Genomic DNA, 18,343 nt, shown 5'->3' on the forward strand with positions numbered 1-18,343 from the left:
TTCACGCTAATTGATACTTCTTGCACTTACTATAATTGTGCACGTTTCATTGTGCCATCTCGATCACATTAACAGTGACCAAACAAGTTATTTACTCTTACAGCCTAACTTTAAAACATCTTTTTAGTCCATTGAAAGGATTACTTTAGAAGGAGGCAATTTTAACGTTTACCGCGGTTAAACCTATATGCTGCTACTAAATTGATACTTCATTTTAAGATTCAATTTATCTAGAGGCAGTTAAGTACATCACGACACTTGTTAATGAACAAATGATAACAAAATGTGTTCAACTCAGTTGAAAAAACTTGGAGGAACTCCCGCTAAAATATCATTTTAGCATAAATATTAAAATTTAATGAAGACGAACGCTGCACTTAAACTCGGCACAAAGAAGAAAAGCTCAGGTCATTAAGTGTTTGTCGGTAATCTAGATTGTTTCAGAGGTGTCATACTGAAAATGCCTGAAAAGTTTTAATTTCCTTTTTGCTGAAATATTTGGCATTTTTTGGTTATTTGATTTTTTTTCCGAAATGTTTCAATTTGCAATGTCTAACTTGACTGATGTAGTTCGAAATGAGAAAACTATTGCAAAAAAAATCTTCTTTTTTCCTTCCAGCTATATAATATCTTCTTCACTCACTATAATTTTGCACAATTCATTTTGACATGTTACTCGCATTGTCAATGACCAAAAATTCATTTGCTCTTGGAACCTAACCAAGTCAATAGTCTTTAATCAAAGCCTTGGTTTTTTTAACGGCGCGGATTTCAAATTATAAAGTATTAGACTCACATAGTGCTGCTAAAAAGAAACAAACTTCTTTCAAAAATTCGAAATGTCCTGAGGCAGTTTATTTATTTCACACGAAGAGAAAAAGCTCATGAGAATCAGATCGTGTCGCTAATCTAGATTAATTCAGATGAGCCAAACTGACAAACTACTTAAAAATTCAATTCTGTTTTTGCTGAAATGTCTGGCGTATTACGGTCGAAAATATCTGAATATTACTGATACAGTGCAACACAAGATTTTTTTTGAGATTTAGTCCTAATTCGAGCAATTAACGCCCGTTATATAGAAATTATTATTTTTTTCAAACTCTTAGGTTGAAAAAACTTTGATTTAAAAAAATTATGTTGACCTCATCGCTTAATTGGCAAAAAAGGATTTTCATTGAAAAAAGTTTAAATTTATGCGCAAAAAAAAACTTTTTTTAGTATTTTTTTCCTTTTTTGCTTGGTATTCATTTTGTGAAGACAAATGTTGTTACTCATGCGTATTTCATTAATTTTCTACGCGATCGTATTGTTTTCAAACCAAGCCACGCATTGAAAACTACACTATTTTGGAAAAAAATTTCAAAAACTACTTTTTCTCGTTATTTAATGAATATGGTTGAAAAATTCGGTGCAACTTGCACAGCAATCGGATATTCTTGGTTAATTTTTAATTTGCTATATCATTTAAGCTATTTCAGTTTTTTCTATATTTTTGATGAATGGTACAAAAACGACCTCCAAATCAATCTTTTGACTATCGAATCTTTTTCTTTTTTTTGTTATCAATTTCTCAAGTTGTAAATAAAAATTTAGAATGGGATTTTCATTTCGATATTGAAAAAACTGACAAAAAAATTTAGCAATGATAAGCTGTTGCCAAAAGTGTGATTGACACCAGTACAACGGAAATATCTGCATCTATTCTATCTCTTAAAATATTCAAATATCTCTGAAAATTTCTTTGAAAATACTTTTCAGCAGCCGAATGTTTTGGAACCTTGAAAAAGATCAAAACTTGTAACTTTGAAATATTTATTAAATTATTAATTCAAGTATATCTTCATAGTATGTCATTCAAAACTCGAGTGAGAGCCAACAAATTGTTTTAATCATATAATATATTTTTTAATAGAATGAATGGGACCTTTTAGACGTTGGAATCTATAAGTCAAGGTAGACCTCTCCTTGTTGTTTCAGTATGCTTATCTTGCGAGATCTTGCATGATTTTTGCAAAAGATGTTAGCTTGTAATATCTTGTAAGATTTTTTTCAAAAAATGTTTTTGCCAGATAACTAACTATCCTTGGTCAACTAGGGTCACTATCATAGCCCATCATTTGATCCCGACGTCCGAAAAATCTTTGTTATTTGTGCAATCGTTTCTGCTATGGTTTCTTTCCGTTTTAGCCATTTCGAATAACTGCCCATGCTTGAAGTTCTCCGGATCCGAGCAGAAGAAAAGTTGAACCGCCGAGCCACGAAACTCCGGCAAACACATAAAAAGCGTGAATCCATAACACGCTACTATGAACGTTTTCTTCAGTCAAACTTGCTACTATTAGGGGAGCTAAAAATCCAGAAAGAGTCGCAAAAAAATTGCTGATTGCGTAAATAATTCCTGCAAATTGAGGCGCCAGATCTAAATTGTTGCAGTAAAAGCCAGAGCCTGCGGCCCCAAAAAAGAGCATTCCAACAGCCAGAAAGAGAATCGCTTTGATGTCATCGCAACCTGCGTAGCCAGCTAATAGTAAGAATATACTTGGTAAAAACGTTGATATCACTTGGTTGAATTTACGTGCAAATGTCGTCGTGACCAAACTTCTGCTTCGCAACAAATCGGTTAATTGACCTGCTGTTAAGGTACCAATAAACACGGACACCCAAGGTAAGGCGCTCAGAATTCCATTGGAAGCAATGTCGAAATTCAACACATCTGCAAAGTATAGGGGCAAAAAGGACATCATACCATAAAGCATAAAGTTGTTGGCAAAATGGGCCGCTACTATGCCAAACACAGGCAAACTTGTCAAGATACTTTTCCAAGGTATTGCGGTTGGTTTATCGTCGTCAATTTGTGTTTGCGAATTGATATAATTTCTCTCTCGTTCTGAAATCCGGGGATGTTTGTCCGGAGACTCATAGACCAAAAAACACCAGGCAACGTACCAGATTATAGCTAATAACCCGTTTGCGTAGAAGCCTAAAGGCCAGCCGTTCCAGAGTTCAAGGGTACACAAGTAGCCGATGATAGGCTGTGTGATCATATTGCCGAAAAAGGATCCAGAAAGAGTCATAGATGCAAATATTGATCGCTCTAATTTGGGCGTCCATCGGCCGCTCAAATGGTGGAAAGCAGGAAAAGTTGCAGCTTCAGTGATTCCTTCTAACCCTCGCAGAATTATCAACCACCAGATGCCAAGGTGAGCTGCTGCAGGTGTTAGTAATGTTAACACAGCTGTTAGAACAATTCCAAGGCCATACATCTGTTTCCCACCAATTCTGGTCGCCAAGTATCCGGCGGGAATCATAGCTACCATGTACCCGTAATAAAAAGCGCCCAACACATTTGCTTGTTCTTTAGGCGTCCAATCGAAAGTTCCGACGTCGTTGTTTTGGGAAGAGGTGTCCTTATTCCAAACAGGACAGTTTTTATTCGCAGGGCCAGATTTTTCTGCCGCGGGTTGCTTAACCATGTCGACCAGGGCAATGCTCATGTTAATACGAAAAGAATAAATTAACGCAAATCCTAGGAAACCCATAACACTTAATTGATATCTGGTTGATGACAGTTTTTGAAGCAATGCTTCCTCGTAATTTTGTTCATCATCTTCATCGATAAGTTGTTCTGTTTCTGAACTATCGCTCGATTCAAGTTTTGACATTTTGAGACGACTTGTAACCAAACAAGTGACAGGTTATTTTTTTTAAATAATTGTAAAAAAAAGAAAAACGGGTCAAAATGTGTTCAAATCAAGACTTTGAATTTTTTTTTTGACCATTTAGAAAAAGCAACAAACTGTAGATAATCAATTTATGAAGTAAAAAAAGAATTAGCAAGTCAAAAAAACTGTGTACTTAATTGAAGCTTCTGTTTGCCATATGGTGTGTAAAGAAAACATAATGATTTTGTAGTTCAGATAGCTTTTTATTTTTTCAGCTTTTTACTGATTCTATTGCATATAACAAGCAGATAACCAATTGCTTGTATGCTGAAGAAAGAAAGTAACACAGCTAAATAAATTTAAAACAGAAAAGAACAACAATTTTATATAACAATAAATGAAATAGGTATAACAATCATCTTAGTTTTGCTCTCAAATGCTTTTCCATACAAATTCTAAATAAGTTAGTATAAAACTGCGACTTGAAACCCAACAAAAAGTTTTGATACCAAAAAACTACTCATTTTTTGGCTTTGGTTCGAAATTGTTTTCTTCCATTTTCCAAAATTTTTGATATCGTACAGGAGTTAGTGATTTAGGGCTACAATAATAACAAAACATCAGCTGACAACTTCCTGTACTTCTCTTATAAACAGGTTAGAAAATTCCAAATATTCTCTAAACGGAAATCAACTTTCTGTGGCGTGAAAACTAACTTTTGCAACTTCTGGTCGGCTAAACAATCTCAATAGTGGTGATAACTTCTTGTATTCAAATGCAGATTGAAAAATTTTCAGACTCAAAAACTTTCTTCAGGGAAACTAAAGAAAAGCCCTTAAAAAATAGTTGCGTTTCTTTCTTTCACCAGTATATATCAAACGGACACGCAGCTGAGGGCTGGTTATAAGTGTGTTTTTTTTCAAACTTAAGAAGTTTTGGAGCAAAAAAGTTTCACTAACTCGTGATTTGGATCTGCTTTTGTGTTACAATGATTGCAGTTTTGCTGTGCTTTAATATAGGCTGTAAAGGAAGATGACTTCATTCCAGTATATATCACAACGGTGCAGTTATTAAAAGTTGAAGCTGTTGAAAAATATCACTAAAAACTAATAGGTTGAAAAATGTGAAAAAGACAGCGTATTTAAACAATGGAAATTTGTTAGAAATTTTATACACTAACAATGTCAAAATGGTTTGAAGTTACCGTTATCGTCTCCCTCGCAGGTGCAAAAATTCCGACCACAGGAATCTTTTTGAGATAATAAACTATATATGCACATATATTCAATAACTTAGAGCAAAAACAGCACCGAACAATCTGGTTTTGAAAAGCAAGAAGTGATTAAATCCCGTTTTCAAAAAGATAAATCGATATCCGTTCATTTTTTTCTAAACCTAGTTTATTCATTTCTTGATCTGTAAAACTAGCTTTATTAATGCACAAAGTAAACGAACATGTATGCAGTTACAATTTTTCTTCCAACAATGTTCAGTGATCGAAAAACAGTTTCATTGTTCTAGGGAGACCATAACAGGGAGACAATAGTAGAGAGAGTGACTATAACTATTTGTTTTTTCAGTATAATTTTTTATAAAGTTCGTTTTTATATGCGTGCAAACGTGGAAAAATATATTTTTCATATGATCAGAAGGGGCAAATATAATAACGCTTTGCATACGCTTAGCTGCGTATGGCAGTTTATTTCAGAGTCATTTAAGACAACAGTAAAATATTGCAGTCAAAGTAACCTAACTTTTTATCGAGTTCATGCAGTTTCCAAATGTCAGCATGTTGAACTTCTTGGTCAAGAAACCAAATTTCAAGGTAAATTACATCTCGACAACAGCCCAAAGTTTATCTCATTACCCGTTTTATGGTCTCACGCTACCAGGGTCGATATTTTTGACCTTATATTTCCGTCGAATAGGTCGAGCCAGATATCTTAGCTTGACCAGAAATTCACTGTCGCGCAGGGTCTATAGTCGAAATGAAAGTGAAAAATTAAAAAAAAACTGAATCAACGCATGCAGTCGAACTGGGTCGAAAGATAAAGTCGAACTATTTCAAAGCCATGAATCGTTTAAATTTTTATTATAAAATCTTGGAAAAAGAAATATTCTATCAGAGTTATGGGTTTACCAACAGTCTCTCTAGGAGAGTTTTGTACAATAAACCATGAAATCCAAAGGTTACCGTAAAGTTTCTAGATCTAAAGGCTTAGGCGGTAGACAATCGTTAAACGTTTCAGCGTTTTTTACAAATGACAATTTTTTGTTTATTGTTTTCATAGTAAACTTTAAAAAAACACGTTATAAATTGCCGAACTATTAATGGGACGTATGAGTTTGGTCGATCTTTTGGGTGTATCGATCTTGGTCAAAACATAGGCCAATTCGAACTAAAGTCGAAACATCGATCAAAATACCGCGCTCGGAGCTAAACACTAGCATCGTTAATCAACTATATTTTGTGCACTAGAGAATCCCTAAATAATACATATACACAGCGCCGAACTCGTGAGGCTACTATATTGCCAAAAAATGCGTTCAGAAGAGTCAAAGACGATAATTTGTTTTAAAAAAAATCCATTAGGCAGAGGCAAAGCGGAGCTTCATACAACTTGCGGTACTACACAAACAAAACATTGTAAACTAGCGGACTGCAAGTAAAAAGGAAGCTTTAACGTCGATAAAGAGTGAATTACAAAGATATTGAAAAATGCCTGACTAAAGACAAACAAAAATTTCGAGAAACACAAAAGTTGGTATTAAACCAACGTTCAGAAATATTTTGCGATAACTAAGCCAATAAGCTGCAAACAAAATTGTTGTATGAAACACTATGGACTATGAAGATTTAAAAACCGAAGTTTATACGCGCACCACTCTTGGAAAGATGTACAATTTTAGTTCCAACTAACGCGTTAAAAAACGATCGGGTCAATATATGGGAGTCTGAAACTATTTCAGCCAAATATCCCCTATTTAAAACACTAACAAGACTGCTCGCATCAGGGCGAAGCCCTGAATGTTCCGACTGCCTTTTAAGGTTTATAGAGCAGTAATAACATTAAAAAAATTCAATGAAATAAAACAAAATGAAAAAAAAAAAAAAAATTTCTAACATTTGAAATTTTTTATGAAAATCATCCCCCCCACACGCCATATAAAGTACAAAAGTATATATTTCGTTCCTTGTAACAAATCAATTAATGCAAATAAGCTTCGTTCAACCAATTTGGAACGATTTAAAGGACGGATTAAATCTCCGCTTACGCGTTAATAGCGCGAATTATATCGCTCGTTAATTGTCACAAATTGGTAAAATGGCAATCTTTAAACCCTCATAACTTTACAAAAAATGATCACAGATGAAATATTTTTTCAAATTAAAGCTCAGGACAACAATACCTTTTGAGTGATATAAAAAAATTCCGTCAAAAATGGCTAGTTAAAAAGTCGAAATTTGTCTGAAGAAAAACAAGACTGCTCGTATCAAGGCGAAGCTCTGAATGTTCCGACTGCCCATTAAGGTTTATGGAGCAGTTATATCATTAAAAAATTAAAAGTAATAAAACAAAATGAAAATTTTTCTTTCAAAAATTTTTAATTTTTTTTAAATCATCCCCCCACACGCCATATAAAGTACAAAAAGATAGATTTCGCTACTTGTAACATATCAATTATGGCAAATAAGCTTCGTTAAACCAATTTGAAACGATTTCTAAGACGGATTAACAATCCGCTTACGCGTTAATAGCGCGAAATATATCGCGCGTTAATTGTCCCAAATTGGCAATCTGTAAACCCCCATAACTTTACGAAAAATGATCACAGGTGAAATATCTTTTCAAATTTGAGCTCAAGACAAAAATACCTTTCGAATGATATAAAAAATTCCGTCAAAAATGGCTAGTTAAAAAGTCGAAATTTGTCTGAAGAAAAAAAACCCAACCCGAGCACAAATATTCCGTTACTTTCGTATCGAAAGTCGGAACAAAAAACTCACCCCGAGCACAAGTATTCCGTTACTTTCGTATCGTCAGTCGGAACAAAAAGATTCAAAAAATTGAAATATTTAGAATCAAGAATTACAAATTATGAAATTACAAGAAATAAAATTGATAATTAATGTAATGAAAATTGGATGAATAAAAAACAATCATGCTGTTGCTTCTAAGCCGACAAAAAGTAACAGATGAACAATGGGCCGACTCTTTCTAGATTTGAAAAGTATTTGGCTACTAGTAAAAATCGAATGTTCAAGAAATTGAGCATGTCAGCTGCAAAAATGATAGCATCACAAATGGTTCAGTGGTTTTGTAATTTCGCAACCTTGGGCATGTTTTTCACTACTGTTTTATCATTAATTGATTAGTTTTCGCAATTATTGTTTTTTTTTAAGTCAGTATATGTTATTCTCGCTCTCACACACTAATACTTTGCAGTTGATTTCAACCAGCTAAACATTAAACACTATTTGTAAGTATCAAGATTAAGTAACATCCATAAGAGTTAGATAACATCCATAACATCCAGGCAATTACTTCACACTATTGATATTGAAATCGATTTTATAAAAACCATGACCCTCACCGAGCGTCCATGGATTTTAATCGATTATAATGGATTCTCGAGACAAAAATAATCTATTATAATTTATAACAGATGTACAATTCAGACCACGAAATCGATTATATTGCCATTATAATCGGTTATTTTTGAAAAGAAAAAATCCATTATAATCGATTATAATCCAACATTTTGGCCACTGGAATCGATTATTTTTGCCAAGATAATTTATTATGACTAATTATTTTTGAAATAAAAATTTGGTATAATTGATTATGATCCATTTCATTTTTAGAACTAAATTCGGTTATTTTTGCAGATATTTATCAAATTTTGCAAGCAATTTGCAAAATATATGCCATGTCTTCTACTAATTGCCATGTTTCAACGTCAACCTCTCACCCCCTCAAATTTTTTACCTATACCCCCCAATCGCGGAGAGGAGGGGGAAAGGCGGTTGTGGTAAACTGTGAGGGAGGGCTTGGTAAGCTGCGGGGGTTGTAAACTGGAGGGGGAGGTGATAAACTGGCGGGGGGTGTTCACACTATGTGGGAGGTGTTCAACTAGGGGGAGAGGCCCCCCTCGGGGATTCGACCCCCTGCCGACCCAAAGGGTCCCCCTTTGATACTTTTTCAGAAATCCATTTTTGGCCGACCAATCCTAAAATTTTTCTAAAGGCGCCTTTGGCGCCAATATATACTAACTCTGAGGGGGAGTGCGCGCCAACAAAAACGCGATTTTTTTGTGAAATTTTTTCAAAAAGAGCCCAAAAACGGCTTTTTGACTGTTTTTTCAAAAACTTGCCTGCGTCGCAGAAAATTTAGCCAAAATTGGGGCAAAACAGTGCTTTGGGAGAGCTCGAAAAATCAATTTGGTCGACCTAAAAAAAAAAAAAGTCGTCAAAATTTTCGATTTTTTTGAAAATCTGCCACCCTTCCTCGAGAAAATCCTAGATCCGCCCCTGATTGTATTGATAAAAAATATTATGATATTAATCCGTTTTTAATGGATTATAATCGATTATAGTAGATTATATTGATATAAAAAATATTAGGATTATAATCTATTTTTAATGAATTATAATCGATTTTTTTTTGTAATTTTACGGATACTGACAATGAGATGTCAATATAATCGATTATGATCCATGGGCGCTCGGTGCGGGCAACATTCGCCAAGTTACGGACAAGTCTAACTCAACTGTGGAAAAACTAGAAAAATGTTTTGACGGTTTTCAACTGCTTTTGATTGCAATGTTTTCTACCGAGAGAAATTTCAATGAACGTTTTACGTATCTCTTGAAATAACAGCCCATCCCCCTCCTTTATGCAAAAGGAAAGAGTTGCTACTAAGTACAAAAATCAAATATGCTTAGCCGTTGACAGGAGCGGTCCGCGGGGGGACCACTTCCCTCTCAATTCTAATTGCCAGTTTTTTCAAAAAGGTCCACGATTTGGTATAAATTAACGACATCCATTTTTGGCCGGCCAACCTCAAAAACTTTTGGTATTTCGTACCAACGTAGTTTTTTTGGTATTTATTTTAAAAAACAAAGTGCTCAAAACGTCGGTTTTAGGTTTTTTTTTCCAAAAATGTCGGAAAAAGTAGGGTCCTTTTAGTATTTTTCGAGAATTATAAAAACGAATTGCTCGACCTAAGACAATGATGGACAAATTTTCACATTTTTTTCAAATAACACCCCAACCCCTCCCTAAAAATTTCTTCGCACGCCACTGGCCCCTTGAATAGTTAGTTGTTTATAGGGTTTGTAGGGGTAGCAGTTCGCTACCAGGCATCATAGAAGGGTAGTTAAAGAGATATGGTTTATTTGCCAAGATCGAAAAACAAAATCTGCCAAAGAAATAAATTCAACGCAGTAAAACTTCGATTACAATTAAGACGTAAGTCTGAATCTTTGTTTGTTATTACTTTGATTTCGACTACAGCTTCAATTTCATATTTCGACTATGTGGTTAATTATGCTTTTATGTTGCATCCAGTAGCGGATTTAGGGGGAGGCGGACGCCCCTCCTCAGGGATTCGACCCCTGCCGATCGAAAGGGTCTCATCTTTGTACTTTTTGAGGTCTCCATTTTTGGCTGACTAACCTTAAAATTTTTCTAAAGGCAGGGGGGGCCGAAAAAATTTTTTGGTCAAAATTTTCCAAAAAGTTCCTAAAAATGCCTTTTTTCAAAAATTTGCCAGCGGCGCAGACAATTTGGCCAAATAAGGGTCATTATAGTGTTTTAGGAGAGCTCAAAAAATCAATTTGGTCGACCTTAAAAAAAAGGTCGACAAAATTTTCCCATTTTTTTTTTTGAAAATCCGCCCCCCCCCATCGATAAATTCCAAGGTCCGTGCCTGGTTGCATCGACTTATATTTCAACCGTGGGATCAAATTTATGCGAGATGAACAGAGTTTTGAATTTCGAGTTGGACTGCAGGTTTTTATGTATCGGGAATTTTAATTGGACATTAACAGTGGACAGGGGGCTGGATCTACTCTTCCGGTACGTAAATCACATGACTCGATCACCCGGGAAGAAAATTGAAACCACTAAAAATTTCGTGAGCTATATCATTTCAGTATTTCGATGATTCGATAAAAAATCCAGCCACTAAAACAGTTTGTTTACAACAAAATAATGGATATAATTTATCTGAAAATCAAGTGATTCTTTTATATCTCTGCTAGGAGCCCTTTTTGAATTAGAAGCAGGCAAATGGATTTTGTCAAACATTACTCCCCCCACCCCAATGGTGCTTAGTAAAAAAATTCCACCCCTATAAAATAATTCAGCGGTTAATCATATGCGATTTTTGCACCTTGTAACCTGGGTCGAGGTGCTCGATTTATATTTCAATTTTCTCGACAAAGTTTTTAGAAGTGTTCAAAGTGCTCGACTTTACTCGTCCCAGTCCAGACATGATTTCAACTTCCAGACGAAAATTTTGTATTTTTCGGTTTTCTCAGCCAAATTTCAAAAATAAAAATAAAACATTTTTCGAAGGCATAAATATGTCTCGAACGTGCTCGACCTTTTTTTTGGTTTTGACGACCAAAATAACGTATGTTTTTAGACTTTGCAATTGACGTCTTTTTTTACTGTGCTTGACTAAACTAGGGTATGTTTCGACTGAATTTGTTTTGTCTTTGTGCTCGTCTTAAAACTGCTTTTTGACCGCTGATTTTTGGCAGCAAAGTTGCACCTGATCCTTTTTCAAAGTCAAAACGTAAGTCGATCACCTCAACGCGGGAACAAATTCCTCTCAATTTTGCAAAATGCGCGAATGAAACTTTGCGATGAAAGTGTTACTTAAGTTTCCATAAATTAAAAATGTCTAGCTTTTTCCCCTAAAAAAAAAATTTAATATGTTTTAGTATATTGCGTTCAAGGAATATTCTCAAATGAGAAAACTAACTGATCATAGGGCAGTACTCTCACACATTACGAGGCTAAATAGCACTGGGTAGGCGCAAAATTTTGTGTCTGTATACTCCTGGATTCGAGAGACAATATTTTAAACCTGTGAATATTTTGTGGGAGCGATCAAAACGAAACAACAAAACAAAAACAAAGAGAGCGTCTTTGTCGCGGAATCCGCTAGCCATTCACAAAATACACTATTTGTTCGCAAGGCAGCTACACTGTATTTCGATACTTTCCATGTAAGTAATGAGTAATACTTTTCTCAAAAAATGTCTCAAAACCGTGATTTTTGTATGACTTGAAAGCGTGCGTGTTTTTTTTAAAGCTATGAGTTCATCTTAATAATCAAATGCATTAAAATAGTAAATTATGGCTCAAACAAAACATTCTGCGTCATTATTCAATTCATATGAATGAAAAACTCAATCTAGATTACATGGCAGGTGACAAAAAAACTCGGAAATTTTTGTTTGGCCTTAAAAGTAACTTGCGACTACAAACAAGAAAAATTATTTCTCCATTTTTTAACCATTTTGGAAACAATTACGATAATTATTTTTTTATTAAACTGAATTTTGTGACAAGCACTTTTCGTGTAGGTCAACACAGGAAAACTCGTGCAAACGTTCATGGGAAAGTTTCAGACAACGTTTTATCCAGAATTTAATGATCAGAACCTCAAAATATAGAGTTCAATAACGTAACTGTCACCAATTACAGGTTTTTACTGGTTTAAAACAGCACAAAAACAACATTCTGCTTTTCCTTAAAAAATTAGACAATAAGCCAAAAAGCAGGGGAAAAAATTGTTCGTAGAACAATAAGCCAAAAAGCAGGGGAAAAAATTGTTCGTAGAAAAAACTTTGTCCTGATGCAAGGCGTTAAATGAAGCCTTGCATCAGGACAAAGTCAAGAAAGGGCAGGTAAACGGTCTGCCTGAGGTTGTATTAAGCTGATGATGCTATGGAAGGTCTCCATCTTCGGCTCTATCTGAGCGCCCTCAAGCTTTGCAGTCAAATGAATTTTTTCTTAGCGGCCACAGCCTTCACCATCGCGCCATTGATGAAAAAGTTGACGCAAATTCCGAATGTGATCTGTTGGCAGGGACCTGCCTCGAGTAATAAAAAGTGTCCGATTTGAGGCCTCAAACTAGGACGCATTTTCACACCCCAAATGTTTCTCAAAGAATAAAGACAACGGCTCAGGAAAAATATTAATAAAATGTCCACAGGGGGACCCCTTGGTGCTTGTTAGGGACAAATTATCTGAAGACTGGCCGTCCGATCCCCCGCCCTTTTTAATCCACCCTGGTTCTCCCAACGCAAATTATCGATACCTGAGTACGTATCAGTTAGAAATCATTTATGAAACAATCTCTTGACAGTGCTAAGTTTACTCTGTTCAGAGATCAAATAATTTCAGATACAAGTACATTACATCGATTTTTCAGTGCTGTAACAATACTGGAATTTTTAAAACTTTTTGTCGCCCTTTTAGTTGAGTCAATTTAGTTGATCCAAATATAACGTTTCTAGGAACAAACATTATTGCTTCGGATTTAACATTGCGCGTGAGAAAACAAAATTTGTACACATAATTTTTTTCATTGAAAAAACTACTTGAGGCTCAATGAAGGACCATGAGAACACTCCACACTTTCACTTGATATGAGCAAGCTTGTCAAAATGTTGAAGTGGAGTAAAGGTATGTAATATAAATTATAAATGAGGTACAGAGGAGACACAAACTTCTCAAAACTTTATTGCAGAAAAAGTTAAACACAAAAGCGATGCAAAATCAACACATTGCACTACAAAATAGTGAATGCAAAACAAAGCATTGTTCAAAGAATTACTTCAAAAATTGAAAAATCACAGCTACTAAATCTTCATCTTTGTATCGGATAAGTTCATAAACAGCCCATAAAAAATAATTTATCCAGCGTCAACAAAGGCGACAAGTGTTGGGTCAAAACCTGTTGAGCCAATAACAAAACTGTTGTCATAAAAAATTTCATTAACAGTTTTTAGGACCAATCAAAACTAAAACACATAATATCAAACGAATATATTTCTCCCTCGCAATTACGCAAAGTAAGTGGACTAAGTCGATATGACATAAAACGAAACTGTTCCAATATTAAAAAAAAAAAAAAAAAAATCAAAAAAACAAAACTCAAAATCAGACATGGTAAATTTACAAATTTGAAAATTTTCAATTACAGTAAAAACTGTCTAAATTGGAACAAAGTCCACGCTTTAAAAAGCAAACCAAAAAACCCTATCAATTAAAAAAAATGGCGTTCAAAAAACGGAAAACGGAACGACAGAAACTCGAACGAAAATCACAAAATCACGAGCCCGAAAAAAATGAGAAAATTTTTGAAAAGATAATTACAACCTGAAACTGGCTTGAACTAATTACTATTTAAGTAATTCAACTTTTTTTGAATTTTCAAGAAATCGAGCTTGTCAGAAGATCCTCTAGAAGAGTGGACAAATTTATTTACGGGGAAAAAAATCTAGTACCCGATTGCAATACCCTTGCTTATCGCAAGGGTAGTACATTTTGAAACTCCGCATCAGATTTGATTTTTTGTAACAAAAAGAAAGATGAATTTAATGGAATTTGCATGAAAATAATTTTAAAACTTTTCTACTCCAAAACTTTGACTATTTTTTTTTCAAAATATACAGATCTAAACATTCTACTTATATAGACATTGTTAATTGGAATTTGCTCAAGTTTCTACTTGAAATGAGTCAGTAATGGCCCAAGGTTGAATATTTCCTGAAGCTAGCAACAAAAAGGTAAATCCACCAAACCAAGATACAGCAGCGAATGCATAAAAAGTGTGGAGCCATAACTCTGAACTATGGATGTTATCTTGGGTAATTTTGTTGACCATAATAGGCGCAAGAAAGCCGGTAGTGGTTGAAAATGTATTCGTGATCCCAAAAAGAACACCAGCAAACTGTGGGGCGATGTCAATAGAGTTGCAGTAAAACCCGCTAAAGTTCATCCCGTAGAACAAAAGCCCAACTGATATAAAAAAAACAGCCAATGCTGAATTACAGCCAGCGTATCCGGCTAACACTAAAAATACACCAGATAAAACAGCACTAGCGAATTGATTAAACTTGCGAATGAAAGTTGTTGAGACATATCTTCGGTTTAGGAGGAAGTCTGTTATTTGAGACGTAAGAATAGCTCCTATGAAACAACCAAGCCAAGGTATTGCACTCAGAAAACCATTTGCAGCTATGTCAAAGTTCAGAACGTTCGACAAATACTGGGGAAGACAAGACATCATTCCATAGTTCATAAAAATTGAGCAAAAACCGGCAACTAAAATCGCGTAAAATGGCAAACTCGTCAACATTCCTTTCCACGGAATCGCATGTGATTTGCTCTCGTCTACTTGAGAATTATTTTTAATAAACTGTTTTTCGCATTCCGAGATTCTAGGGTGTGTGTCTGGTGAGTCGAACACCACAAAGCACCAAACAATATACCATATAATGGCCAATAAGCCGTTGCCATAGAAACCCAACGGCCATCCGCTCCATAAGTCAAGAGTGCACAAGTAGCCGATTATAGGTTGGGTGATCATATTGCCGAAACTCGAACCCGACGCTGATAAAGCGGCCATCATGCTACGTTCGTTTTTTGGCGCCCATCGGCTAATTAAATGGCTAAAAGCTGGAAAAGTTGCAGATTCGGCTATGCCTTCGAACACACGGATAACAATTAACCAATTTACTCCTAAATATGAAACCGGAGGCGTGAACAATGTTAAAACGCCAGTCATAAACACTCCAAAGCCAAACAAATGTTTCCCTCCATATTTTGAAGCCAAATAACCGGCCGGTATTTGAGTTATCATATAGCCGTAATAAAACGCTCCAAGTACATTAGCTTGCTGAGTTGTCGACCAATCAAAAGTTCCTTCTTCGGCGTAGTTAGAACTTGAGTTCGATTCCCGGACCGGGCAATTTTCATTTATGGTGTCGTTATCGTCGTAACTCTCTGTAAAAGTCATGGCAACTAAAGCTACACTTATGTTAACTCGCATAGAATAAACGAGGAAAAATCCGAGAAAGCCCATCATAACTAATTGAAACCTAGTCGAAAAGAGCCGACCTTTAAATGTTTCGTGATACTCATAAGCTCTGGCAACAAAAATTTTGCTCCCTGATGAGTCATCACTAGAGAAAGACTCCTCCATTTTTAATAAACAAATTACAATGAATATTTTTCAAAAGATACGCGCTATTAGGGAAGACTAATGGATACCAAAATGAATGGCTATTCGATGAATTTGTCAAATCACCAGGTAAAACGCAACAATACAGGATATCAACATTCAGTTTTGGTTGACTTTTATCATTCTAAGTCAGTACGAAACAGACCAACGAACTTGGGTTCAAAGTTCAAGGGGTTCTAGGGTAAATACTAATGTGGCTGAAACAAAAGTCAAATTCAGTTTAAAAGAATTGAATGAATATACCTAGTTTCAAAATTGATGTGAATGAGAGCATAGCAGAATTTTAGTCGACTTGATGGTTTTGTAACTAACGTCAAACAATAACAAAGAAAAACTAAATTATACGTAGAGGCTAATTAATTTTCGGCAAAAATGTAGACCACTAGATCAAAAAAAGGTGCAATTAACTCGACAAAATACTAGCAGACATCTAGCAGTCTGAGCCATCTAATTAGCCGTAACTTTGCGAAAAGTGATTACAGTTTTGATTACTGTTTTTTTTTTCGCTAAGCTTGCAAATTGAAGTATTTAAACGTGCTAAACTTATAAAATATAATATTTTTAGTGATTTGAGGAACTTCGGGGAAATTGTTTGAAATTTTGTTGAATTTAGTAAAAACCTAAAATTGCAAAACCCTACTGCTCAGAACAGAAGGCAAAAAAAGCATATCCATAAGCTTGAAAAACTCCAGCCAAAATCTTAGAGGTTTTTTGCAAGATAATCTATTCAAATGTAAGCTATTCAATTTCAATTTTCAAACCTCTATTAGATGTATTAAATCTCCATGTAAGTAATCAATATCGTCTTAGCTAATACTCCTGCAAAAAAGCAAGTCGTAATTACACACTGACAATAGAGCAAAAAAAACCAGATCAAACACAACAAGTGAGAATAAGACAAAAATAATATGTAAAATCTATAAAGGAAAAATATAGAAGAAAAATTCCATTTCGCAATATGAAAATTGATCTTAAAGATTTCGAAATCATTCGCATAGCTATGGCTTTCTGCCGCCATCAAGTCTCTTGGCGGATGCTCCAATCTTCGGCATCAGGCAGCAGAGTGATGCTTTTGATGAAACAAAAGTGCGTTCGCGCTTCACAAAATACGCGCTGCACATCGAGCAAAATCTTACACAAAATTTTGCATCACAATTCTCGATTGCGATAAAAAATGGAATGAGATGAAAACGAAGAAAAAAAAGCTAACAAAAAATTTTCAGGCCTGATTGTAATTTAAAGGCTTTTTACAACTAAAACAGTCGTAAGCAAAAACTCAGCGTACAAAAAACTTTCGCAGTCATTGATTAATAAATCAATATACAATGTCTTAATCAACTGAAAATGTAAATTCAAATTTTCAAGTTATTCGAGGGCAACCACGATCCACTTGTGAACTCAATAAAGTTCATATCTCTGATTTGACAAATTAAACCACATCAACGAGTCATTCACCTTATATTGTTCATTGCATAAAAAAAATTCGATTAAAAAAGAAAATTATTCAAAATTGTTTATTAAAGCAGCAAAAATTATTGGAACTAAATAATAAACACCATTAGCAGTAGCGGATTTAGGGGGGTGGTCAAATTAGTGTCTTTGTAGTGGTTTCGGAGAGCCCAGAAAATCAATTTAGTCGACCAAAAAAATCTGCCCCCTCCCCCTCGAGAAATTCTTAGATCTGCGCCTGACCATTAGACAGATAGGAAAAGAATACATTGAAATTGTACGAAAAAAGTGTTGAAACAAGAAAAATTACGTCTTGCGACAAGTTAGCTGAGAACCCATTTAGCATAAGCAGACTCGCATTGATTCGAGAACGAAGAATTGCCGCATAATTTTTTTGCAATTTTAAAGATTCTGGTCAAGTCAAAACGACTGATTTTTGTTATCCCAGGAATCGACTTAACCTTTGCGCCAAAAAAAAACAAGAACAGTAGCTGCAACTTGATTTGCTAAAAAGTAACTTTGAGTAGTCGAAAAAAGACATATGAACAATTCGTAACGCGGCAGCTGGTTAGTACATGTATGTACGTACTATCAGAGCTGATTGCAAGGGTGAAGAGATGATGAGTGCTTTATTAATTATTGAAGTTTTTTATCCTGGAGAACTGCTTTGAAAGCTACAAAACTCAAAGGCCAAAATTAAAGAGCGTGAACAAAGTTTCTCGGAAGTTCATAAAAAATCAAATGAAATATATTGGTGGTAGTTCACTTCCTTTTTTTGCAATTAAAGCTAAAATTTGCGTACATTTAGTCCAAGTAACAATAAAACGTGTTTGAAATGAGACAAATAAAGTCGGTATCCGTGCATAGGATCACTAATGTTACACCCAATTTCAGCACAAAAAATGATCAAGTGGAAAAACCGAAAAAAATATCAACATATTTTTTCACGACGCAAAAGC

At 34.9% G+C, this 18,343-nt stretch overlaps 2 protein-coding genes across 2 annotated transcripts; both read right to left on the minus strand.

The window, feature by feature from the left end:
• Positions 1 to 1,857: 1,857 nt before the first annotated feature.
• LOC134854144 (sialin-like) lies at positions 1,858 to 3,874 on the minus strand. Its single transcript, XM_063870268.1, has one exon. It carries the CDS (start codon positions 3,663 to 3,665, stop codon positions 2,187 to 2,189), a length of 1,479 nt encoding a protein of 492 aa, XP_063726338.1. The 5' UTR covers positions 3,666 to 3,874; the 3' UTR covers positions 1,858 to 2,186.
• A 10,499-nt stretch (positions 3,875 to 14,373) lies between these two features.
• Positions 14,374 to 16,864, minus strand: LOC134854078 (sialin-like). The gene has a single exon (XM_063870152.1). It carries the CDS (start codon positions 15,894 to 15,896, stop codon positions 14,409 to 14,411), a length of 1,488 nt encoding a protein of 495 aa, XP_063726222.1. The 5' UTR covers positions 15,897 to 16,864; the 3' UTR covers positions 14,374 to 14,408.
• Between the last annotated feature and the right edge of the window lie 1,479 nt (positions 16,865 to 18,343).

Source organism: Symsagittifera roscoffensis, chromosome 9 (assembly GCF_963678635.1).
Source record: "Symsagittifera roscoffensis chromosome 9, txSymRosc1.1, whole genome shotgun sequence".
NCBI classification, from domain to species: domain Eukaryota; kingdom Metazoa; phylum Xenacoelomorpha; order Acoela; family Convolutidae; genus Symsagittifera; species Symsagittifera roscoffensis.